Source organism: Nicotiana tomentosiformis, chromosome 4, assembly GCF_000390325.3.
Source record: "Nicotiana tomentosiformis chromosome 4, ASM39032v3, whole genome shotgun sequence".
Lineage (NCBI taxonomy): Eukaryota > Viridiplantae > Streptophyta > Magnoliopsida > Solanales > Solanaceae > Nicotiana > Nicotiana tomentosiformis.
Genome location: NC_090815.1, coordinates 46541159 through 46552694, shown reverse-complemented (window position 1 = coordinate 46552694; position 11536 = coordinate 46541159). Strand labels below are relative to the sequence as shown.

The window sequence follows — 11536 nt, the reverse complement described above, 5'->3', positions numbered from 1 at the left end:
CTGGAATGAAATGTGCATACTTGGTCAGTCTGTCCACAATAACCCACACATGTCGGATCTCCTCAAGGTCCGTGGAAGTCCAACTACAAAATCTATAGTGATATATTCACACTTCTACTCTGGAATATAAAGTATCTGAAGCAATCTACCCGGTCTCTAATGCTCATACTTCACCTGCTGACGGTTTAAACATCGAGCCACATACTCTACAATATATTTCTTCATTCTTCTCCACCAGTAGTGATTCCTCAAGTCCTGGTACATCTTTGATGCACCTGGATGAATGGAATATTGTGAACTATGGGCCTCCTCCAGAATCAACTATCGCAGCCTATCTATATTCGGAACACAGATCCGACCCTGCAGCCTCAATACCCCATCACCACCAATAGTAACCTCCTTAGCATTATTGTGATGCACCGTGTCCTTAAGGACAAGCAAGTGGGGATCATCATACAGACGCGCCTTGATGAGCTCAAACAAAGAAGACCATGAAACCACGCATGCAAGAACCTGGCTAGTCTCCGAAACATCTAACCTCATGAATCTGTTGTCCAAAGCCTGAACATCCAAAGCAAATGGTCTCTCCCCAACTCGAATAAAAGCAAGACTCATCATGATCTCATCCTTCCTACTCAATGCATCAGCCACCATATTGGCCTTCACCAGTGATAAATAATGGTAATATCATAGTCTTTTAGTAACTCCAACCACCTCCGCTGCCTCAAATTAAGATCTTTTGCTTGAATAAGTGTTGTAGACTCATGTGATCCATAAACACCTTACATGACATGCCGTAATGATAGTGCCTCCAAATCTTCAGCGCATGAACAATGGTTGCCAACTCTAAATCGTGCATTGGGTAGTTCTTCTCATGGGGCTTCAATTGACGCAAAGCATAAACAATAACCCTCCCCTCCTGCATCAACATGCTCCTAATGCCAGTCTGTGAAGCATCACAATAGACTGTATAAGAACCCAATGCTGAAGGCAAAACCATAACTAGAGTTGTGGTCAAGGCAGTCTTGAGCTTCTGAAATCTCTCCTCATACTCGTCAGACCACCTGAATGGAGCACCCTTCTGAGTTGATATAGTCAAAGGTGCTGTTATCGAAGAAAATCCCTCCATAAAATGGCGATAATACCCAGCTAACCAAAGGAAACTCCGAATCTCAGTAGTAGAAGATGGTCTGGGCCAACTCTAAACTACCTCAATCATCTTAGGATCCACCTTAATCCCCTCACTGGACACCACGTGGCCCAATAGTACCATCAATTCAAGCCAAAACTTGCACTTGGAGAATTTAGCATAAAGTTTCTTCTCCCTCAAAGTCCTCAGCATGATCCTTAAGTGTTGCTCATGATCCTCTCGGTGCGAGAATACACCAATATATCATAAATGAAAACTATGATGAAGGAATCAAGAGATGGCTAAAACACATTATTCGTCAAGTGCATAAAGGCTGCTGGGGCATTGGTATGCCCAAAAACATTACCAAAAACTCGTAGTGACCATAGAGAGTCCTGAAAGCCGTCTTTGAAATATATGAAGCCCAGATCTTCAGCTGATCAAACAAATCATCAATATGCGGTAAGGGGTACTTGTTCTTGATAGTAACCTTGTTCAGTTGCTTGAAGTTAATACACATCCTCATAGAACCGTCTTTATTCTTCACAAATAGAACTGGAGCACCCCAAGGTGAAATGCCCGGTCTGATGAAACCCTTATTGAGCAACTTCTGAAGCTATTCCATTAATTCCTCCAACTCCACTGGTGGCATGTGATATGGTGGAACGGAGATGGGCTGAGCACCCGACACCAAGTCAATACCAAAATCAATATCCCTATGGGGTGGCATGCCCAGTAGGTCTGCTAGAAATATATATGGAAAGTCTCTCACTATTGGAAGTAACTCAACGGTAGGAGTATCCGCATAGCTGACGTCATGGTATTAGTGTGACAGTCAAGAATAATGTCATATAGTGACAATCAATCCATGCCCAAGATGATATCAAAATCCACCATATTGAGTAACAGAAGATCAACCCTAGTCTCATAACCTCTAATAATGACCACACAAGAACGATAGACACGGTCTACCATAATAGAATCCCCAACAGGCATAAACACATAAACATGAGTACCCAAACAATCACGAGACACATTCAAATATAAAAGCAAAATAGGATGACACATATGCATAACTAGAATGTAGATCAAATAAAACTTATGCATCTCTATGACAAACATGAACAATACATGTGATGCCATCATCTGATGCAACTGCCTCAGTCCTAGAAGGGAAAGCATAACAATGCTCCTGGCCTCCCCCTCTAGGATGACCCCTACCCACCTGTCCTCCACCACTAGCTGGTTGTGCAGGAGGAGTAGTAGCTGGAGCAAAAACCATAGCCTGAGAACCAAGCAGTTGTCCACCCCACCGAAGTTTGGGACAATCTCTCATAATATTCCTAGTATCACCACCCTCGAAACAACCTCTTTGTGGGCGTGGTTGCTGGTACTGAGTCTGACCCGGACGACTAGAATAACCATTGTAGGAACCCCGTGCAGAAGGTACACTAAAAGATGGTTGTCGCGTATGAGTACCCTGAGCTCCCTGACTAGCTGGAGCACCACGAGTAACCTGAAGTGCAGACTGAACTAGTCGACTAGTAAAACCTCTGCCATGACATATCTTGCCTCTAGAGTAGGAGCCCCTGAATCCTCTAGAACCACGAGGACTCTTAGCCTCCCCATCCCCCCTCTCCTGACCACGGATGCACTCTAACCTCCTAGCAACGTCCACAACCTGCTGGAATAGAGTATCAATCTCAAACTCCCATGACATCCCAAGTCTGAGACTATAGTTGAGTCTCTCAATAAATCTACGTACTCTCTCTCTCTAATAGTGGAAACCAAAGCAGGTGCATAATGTGATAATTCTACAAACCTCAGAGCATACTCGGACACAGTCATAGTCCCCTGGAGGAACTGCTCGAACTCGGTGCACAACGCATCCCTGAGGGTATGTGGAACAAACTCCCTCAAAAATAGATCAGAGAACTGAGCCCAAGTAAGTGGCACTGCATCAGCTGGCCTACTCTCCTCATAGGCCTGCCACCATCTATATGCCGGCCATGTCAGTTGGAAAGTAGTAAGTTCAACCCCTCTAACCTAAACTATGCCCACAGTGCGCAGAATACAGTGACACTGATCTAGAAAACCCTATGCATACTCAAAAGCTACACCATTGAAAGTAGGAGGGTAATAGTTCTTAAACCTCTCTAGCCTCTTATACTCCTCCTTTTATGCCACTAGCCTGACCTCAGGCTGAACCGCAATCATGGGTTGTACCGGCATAACACCCAGAGCTTGTTCAACATGAGCCCGCTACTTTGGAGTACGGGTAGTGGGAGTCTGAGCTCCTCCCCTAGCTGGAGAAATAGTTGGTGTAACTAGGATCAACCCCGCCTGAGCCAAACTACCGAACATTCTTAGGAAATGTGCCAGGGTCTCCTGAAGTACAGGGGTAGCAACAAGCGCCTCAGGTTCATGCCCTCCAACCGGAGCTACTAGTGGCTCCTCAGTTGCTGCTCTGGCTGGTGCTCTAGCTGTAGTACGAGCACCACCTCGGCCTCTGCCCCGACCCCTAGCAACATCGGCCTTGGGTGCAACATCATCAATATCTTAAGCTCGTATCTTCACCATCTGTGAGAGAATAGAAAGACAAAAGCTCAAACTCCAAAATCAATAAATCTACACGATAAGGAATGAAAGAAGTGAAATTTCCTAATAGTTATGTAGCCTCTTGAAGATAAGTACAGGCGTCTTCGTACCGATCCGCAAGAATCTACAAAACTTGCTCATGACTCGTAGAACCTATGAACTTAGAGCTCTAATACCAACTTGTACGACCCAAATTCCTCCACATGAGTCGTGATGGCACCAAGTTTCTAGAATTAGGTAATCCTAACACTTAACATTTTATCAAAACCATATAATCATGATATAATAAAACAGAGTTTATAAAAATGCGAAAATAGGATTAATACAGGACCAAACAAAAAAACTCAACATTACTTCCCAAATCTAGGTAGTACATAGTCATGAGCCCTAAATGAATACACGAGAATATATTTAAATATAGTATTGTTGAAATACATAAGCAATAGAAATAAAACAAGGAGGGTGACAATGAGGCCTGCCTTCGGATCATGCAGGGATACCTTGAAGTCTCTGGTGTATGAATGCCTCACTATCGATCAGTCCGGTCCGAAGTACCCAAATTTGCACAAAAACATGCAGAAGCGTAGCATACGTACACCACAATCAGTACCCAGTAAGTATCAAGACTAACCTCGGTGGAGTAGTGACGAGGTTCAAGTTGTTTGATACTCACTAGACTAATAACGTGTGCAATGAATATATAAAAAAGCTGATAATTGAAATATAGCTGAAAACGGTAAATCACTATCCCTTTAGAACATGTAATAGCAACTCAGTATAGTGAAACCCATATTTCATCACGAAACATCAAATAGAGGTATGGCTTGTGATAAAAAGTCAAATATAGCCATTAGCTTAGGTAAGTGCAAAACGTAAGCTTTCATAAACAATTATGAGAATAAAATATCAACCTCGTCACGACACACTCACAACAACAAGAAGACACCCCGAAATATCACATAACATCATCGAAATTCCACCCTTATTACACCGGATGTGCACAAAACAATGATATGTCACCCTTATTTCACCACATGCGCATATAGACACCCATATTATGCCATGTGGGCAACCCGAGATAATGCCACCCTTATTTCGCCACACGTGCACAACAATAAACAAAATCGCATGGAAAAAACCTCGTGCTGACACCCCCAATCAATCCGCTCAACATGCCCACAAGTGCCACGGTACCACAAAAAAATAAAGCGAAGTGCCACAATATCACAACAATGGTACCAAAGTTTCATCAAAGTATAAGTTCACAACATTCAACAACCGTGCACGAGGATATAACAAATAATCATAGAAGCAGAGGCGTGTTCAATAGATAAAGCATGACTATGGCTAGGTCAATAAAATGATCATGATCAAATAGTCATAAAGTAATCTCAACAAGTTTCATATAGAGTTCATTATCACCTTGAGGCATATTAGTAGCCTACGGTCTATTCCGGTCAAAAACACATATAGTACCTCTATACATGCTCGTCACATCATGTACACGTCACTTATCACATCATAGAAATCAACAATTAGGACTATCACGTAAGGGGTATTTTTTTAATACAAGGTTAGGTAAGATACTTACCTCAAATAAGCCAAATTAGTACTCTAAAAGTTCCTTCCCATGTGAATCAACCTTTGGACGGCTCGAACCTAAGCCAAGATAATGTAATATCATAAATAAAAGCCATAGGAAACGATTCCGAAAGATAAAGCTTCGATCATTAACTAAAATAAAAAAATCAACCCAAAAAGTCAACCTTGGGTCCGAACCCCAGAACCTGATCAATCTCACAAATTCCGAACACCCATTACGATACAAGTCCAACCATACCAATTTCATCCAATTTTGACCTCAAATCGATCTTTAAATCATCAATTTATGTTTTAGAAATTGTTTACCAAAATCCCCGATTTTTTCAATTTGATTCATCAAATAATCGCTAAATTCAAGATTGGAATCATGAATTATAAACAAATCCGAGTCAAAAGTACTTACCGCAATCCAAATCATGAAAATCCCCTCTAAAATCGCCCAAATCCGAGCTCTATAACTCAAAATATGATAAAATAACTCGAAATAGAGTACTTAAATGGTATGTCTAGGTATACACATTGCGATCGCGTAGAAACCCTCATGATCACGATGACCAAACTTAAACCAGCTGCCAAACCTTCTTCTCTAACGCGATGCACAAGTTGTTGGGGCTTACGCGAATGCAGTGTAAACCACGCGATTGCGAAGAACTAACGTGAGCCCATTCCCCAGTAGCCTTCCTCTATGCGAACGCGGAGACCTTCTCTCGATCGCGAAGCACTGACTCCCCAAGCTCCCCGAACACGAAGAACAAAATACGCTTGCCTCCAAATTAGCTTATGCGAATGCGACACACAGGTTGCGATTGCGATGAACAACATCACACACCAGCAAAATAGCAGTCCAAGAAAAGAGGAAATGATCTGTATTCCATCTGAAACACACCCGAACTATAACACGAACCTACTTGAGACCTCAAATCACGCCAAACAATATTAAAACTACGAATCGTATCTCAATTTAAGCCTAATGAACTAATGAACATTCAACTTCCAAAACTCATGCCGAACCATATCAAATTAACTCGGAATGACCTCAAAATTTGCAACACCGTCCCAAATGACACAATGGAACTATAACAACTCCCGTAACCACAATCTGAACCTTATATCAACAAAGTCAACCCTCAGTCACACCTATCAACCTTCCAAACCTTCAACTTTCTAATGTTTTCCAATTAAAGCCTAAACAACCTAGGAACCTCCAAAATCTGGACATACGCCAAGTCCTAAACCATTATAAAAAGCTATTGGAATCATCAAAATACCATTTCGGAGTCGTCTATCCAAAATTCAAACTACGGTCAACTCTTACAACTTAAGCCTCCAATCAAGGGGCTAAGTGTCCCAAATTAATCCAAAACTCTCCCAAAACCACACCAATCCACTCGGCAAGTCACGTAACCACAAATACACATATATAAAGCATAAATTAGGGAAACGAGGCTAAAATACTCAAAACACCCGGCCAGGTCATTACAACTTTTAACAATAAGTGCCATAATAACCTCGAGTCACCCGGAACCCAAACCAATTATATGTACAAGTCAAAATAATCATATGAACCTACCGAAATCGTGAATATTGATGGTGGTCAATTCCAATAATATTAAAGCTCTAAAATCAAGATCTCTTTATCAAAATAGATCTAAACTTTTCGAAAATCAAAACGAACCATGCACACAAGTCATAAATCATCAAATGAAGTTATTCAAGGTCTCAAATCACAAAACGGAAAGCTAGAACTCAAAATGACCTATTGGGTCATTACATTGTCCCACTCTAAAAGAAACGGTCATCCACAAACGGATATAGAAATGTACCTGAACTGGTAAAGTGATACAGATATCTATTACTCATATTAGATTTGGACTCCCAAGCAACCTCCTCAATCAATTGCCCTTTCCAAAGCACTTTCACAGAAGGAATCTCCTTAGATCTTAACTTTTAAACTTGCCGATCTACAATAGCTATTTGCTCTTCTTCATAAGTCAGATTCTTATCAAGCTGCACCATGTTGAAATATAGAACATGCAACTTATCTTCATGATACTTTCGAAGTATGTAAACATGAAATACCGGATGTACCCCTGCTAGGTTGGGAGGCAATGCAAGCCTATAAGAAAGCTTTCCAAATCTCTCTAAGATCTCAAATGGGACAATAAACCTCAGGCTCAACTTGCTCTTTTTCCTAAATCTCACACGCCCTTCATAGGCGAATCTTTCAAAAGTACCTTCTCGCCCTCCACAAAAGCCACATCAGTGACCTTTTTTCCGCATAACTCTTTTACATACTCTATGCTTTTCGAAGATGATCTTGAATCAACTTCACCTATCTAAGGCATTATAAACCAAGCCCGTACCCAATATCTTAGGCACACCGGGCTCAAACCAACCAATAGGAGAATGACACTGCCTACCATATATAGCCTCATATAGTGCCATATGAATGTCGGACTGATAGATGTTGTAGGCAAACTCCGCTAATTGTAGAAAATGGTTCCAATGGCCTCCAAAATCAATAACACAAGCCACTAACATATCCTCAAGGATATGAATAGTCCTCTCGAGGTAGCCATCCGTCTGTGGGTCAAATGCAGTGCTGAGCTCCTCCTATGTTCCCAACTCTCATTGCACATCTCTACAAAAGTGTCATATGAATTGAGTGCCACAGTCTGAAATGATAGAAATGGGCACAGCGTGCAAGCGAACTATCTCTCTGATGTAGATCTGAGCCAACCTCTCTAAAATGTAAGAAGTCATCATCAGAATGAAATGTGTGGACTTGGTAAACCTAACCCAAAAGGATCTAAATAGCATCATACTTCCTCAAAGTTCATAAAAATCCTACCATAAACTCCATAGTAATGCGCTCCCACTTTCACTCCAGTATAACAAACCTCCAAGTCAAACCACATGGTTTCTGATGTTTATATTCACTTGTTGGAAATTCAAACACCTTGAGACATACCCAACAATGTCCTTCTCTTCTGCCACTAATAATGTTGCTTCAAGTCATGGTACATCTTTGTGACACCTGGAAGAATGAATACCGTGAACTATGAGCCTCATGGAGAATTAAATCCCTCAAACCAGCAACATTCAGAATATAAATCCGACCATGAAGCCGCATAACACCATAATCTCTAATCACAACCTTCTTGGCGCCACGTCTATGCACCGTATCTTTTAATACCAACAAATAGGGATCATCAAACTAGCGAGCCTTGATGCGCTCCAACAAAGACGCATGTGCTACCACACAATCAAGAACTCTATTTGACTCAGAAAAGTCTAATCTCATAAATCTACTGGCCAAGGCCTGAACATCCATAGCTAGTGGCCTCTCCTCAGTTGGATTAAATGCCAAACTACCCAGACTCTATGCCTTTCTACTCATGGAATTAGCCACTATGTTTGCCTTCCCCGGATAATACAAGATCATAGTCTTTTAACAACTCCAACCACAACCTCAAATTCAAATCCTTCTACTTGAACAAATTCTAGAGACTCTGATGATTGGTGTAGACCTCACATAACACACCATACAAGTAGTGACTCAAAATCTTGAGCGCGTGCACAATAGCTAGCAAATCCAAATCATGAACATGATAGTTCATCTCATGGGTCTTCAACTGACGAGATACGTAAGCAATCACCTTACCATCTTGCATTAATACTGCGCCAAGCCCAATGTGTGAAGAATCAAATACATAGTATAAGGCCCTGAACGTATAGACAATACCAACTAGAGCTATAGTCAAAGCAAGATTGAGCTTCCGATAGCTATCCTCACACTCCTCAAACCATCTAAAAGGCATAACCTTCCAAGTCAACTTGGTCAATGGAGCTACAACAGATGAAAATCCCTCAATAAAGCGGTGATAATAACTTGCCAAACCCAAGAAACTCCGGATCTTTGTAGCTAAAGTAGGTCTAGGCCAATTCTAAATTGCCTAAATCTACCTAGGATCAACCTTGATTCCCTCACTAGACACAACATGATCCAATAATGTGACCGAGTCCAACCAGAACTCATATTTCAAAAAGTTGGCGTAAAGTTGACGATCTTTCAAAATCTAAAGTACTACCCTCAAGTGCAACTCATTATCCTTCCTACCACAAGAATAGACCAGAATATCATCAATAAATACAGCCACAAAGAAATCCAAATAGGGCTTGACCACTTGGTTCATCTGTAATGACCCGGCCGGTCATTTTGTGTATTTGAGCCCCGTTCCCCTATTTGATAATCCCCATAAGCGTATTATTTATTTTTTGACCTGCAGTATTGATTATGCTTCGTGAAGGTTTGATAATGATTGGAACACTTTGCTTTATTTTTGGAAGCTTAAGTTGCAAGAGTTGACCAAGGTTTGCATTTTGAGTAGACGATCTCAGATTTGTGATTTAGTAATTCCAATAGGTTCGTATGGTAATTTTGGACTTAGGCGTATGTCCATATTTGGATTTGGAGGTTCCTAGGATGTTTTGGCTCTATTTGCCAAAAGTTGGCAACTTGAATGTTTGGAGAGTTCATAGGTTTGACTGGGAGTTGACTTTGATGATATCAGACTCAAATTGTTGTTTTGGAACTTGGATAGGTTCATTTAGTGGTTTCGGACTTATGGGTGCTTTGGTAGAATCCTGAATGTTTAGGCATAATTCAGACATGATCGGCGAAGTTGAAAAGTTTGGAAGATTAAGAGATGGATTTTGATTGCCGATTCTTTATTTAGATGTTAGTTGTGGTATTTTGATCCTTTAGATAAGTTTGGGTAATGTATTTGGACTTACTGGTACTGTTGCACCCTATTTTGCATGAGTCAAAATAAGATTCAACTAGTGGTTTTCCTGTTGATGATAAAAGAGAGTCACCACCTAATATTTAAAGGTATACTAGGGTACCTGTTTAAATTATTAGATTATTATATTATTAATCTACTAACCAATGGGATTTTGGGTAAGGGTTATTGTTCTTCTAAAGGGAAGGCATTAGGCACTCCTTAAAATCTACCTAAGGTAGCTCCATATGACTTAGACTAGATTTAAGGAATTGGATGTCTACATTCTACTCAATTTAGAACATAAAGGTTTTATAGCTTACCCTATGTCTTGTTTAAAACCTTATTATTTGAAAGAAAATAGTATGTTTATTTTAAAAGAGGATATGTTTCACTTATAAAAAGCGTTTGAAAATAATCTTCTGTCACGCCCCGACCATAGGGAGCGCGACCGACGCTCAAACCAGATACCCCCACCGAGCAAGCCTGTAAAATACCTTCTCAACTCGCCCATGAATAAAAACAAGATACATTTATATCATTAATTAAACATTAATAGGTTATGTGAATGTAAAACTAGTATGTAAAACACCCTCTCAATAGAACAAGTAACAGCAAACAGAGAAGGAAACATGGAATCAATAAGAGAATCAAATAGTAACAAGGTATCAAGTTAGGGGAAAGGCAAATTTCAATTAAGTTCTAATCTTTTTAAGTTGGGAGATCTTTAGCACCGATACACCACCGTGTTTTAGCACGGATTCTGATCTCAGCCCGACTGCTAAGCCATCTCACCCTGAGACATCCACTCACAATAACACCATGTGCGCTGCATGGCGTCCGATCTCAGCCCGATCGGCTAAGCCGTCTCGCCACAATGCCGTGTGGGTCGATATCACATCATATCTCGCTATCAATAATCTCATCCCATATAAGGGGAAACAGCTCAACACATGAATCTCATCCCATATAAGGGGAAACAATCTCATCACATTAACACGGGGATTTACCCCTCAATCACTCCTACACCGGCACGTGTAGTTTTTGGGTTAGGTTATTTCGACATACCCTTCCTTGGTGGTTAATTGAAACTCCCAAAGCATTTACTATTAAAAGGATTTACCCTTTATTTCGTAATCTTTTGCATATCATATATTTCATTGGCACCAATGGCCATGACGCAATATCATTATTGGCACGTTGGCCGCACATCATATTTCATGTTCTCTTCTTCACTTTCAAATATCATCATGGATAATCAATAACAAGGCCTTTCAAATTAAAACTTTAAACACATATTTGAGCAATTTAGGGTCTTAGACACATGTGATTTCTTACACAATTTGACATGATAACTTTCATTAGAATCGCGTTTTAAAATCATAACATAATAACACACAACCCATACTTAAACCACATTCTC

General features: G+C 40.6%; 1 protein-coding gene across 1 annotated transcript; it reads right to left on the bottom strand.

The window, feature by feature from the left end:
- Positions 1-321: 321 nt before the first annotated feature.
- LOC138909606 (uncharacterized) lies at positions 322-1649 on the bottom strand. The gene is made up of 3 exons (XM_070200813.1): positions 1497-1649; positions 782-946; positions 322-660 (listed from the first exon to the last, which is right to left on the bottom strand). The coding sequence occupies exons 1-3, from the start codon at positions 1647-1649 to the stop codon at positions 322-324; spliced, it is 657 nt and encodes a 218-aa protein (XP_070056914.1).
- Between the last annotated feature and the right edge of the window lie 9887 nt (positions 1650-11536).

Coding starts and splice junctions, on each gene's coding strand:
- LOC138909606 (XM_070200813.1), bottom strand. CDS start 1,649: ATGTGTATTAACTTCAAGCAACTGAACAAGGTTACTATCAAGAACAAG. Junction 947..1,496: donor ATGGTCACTACGAGTTTTTG/GTAATGTTTTTG, acceptor GATGCTTCACAG/ACTGGCATTAGGAGCATGTT. Junction 661..781: donor ATTACGGCATGTCATGTAAG/GTGTTTATGGAT, acceptor TCACTGGTGAAG/GCCAATATGGTGGCTGATGC.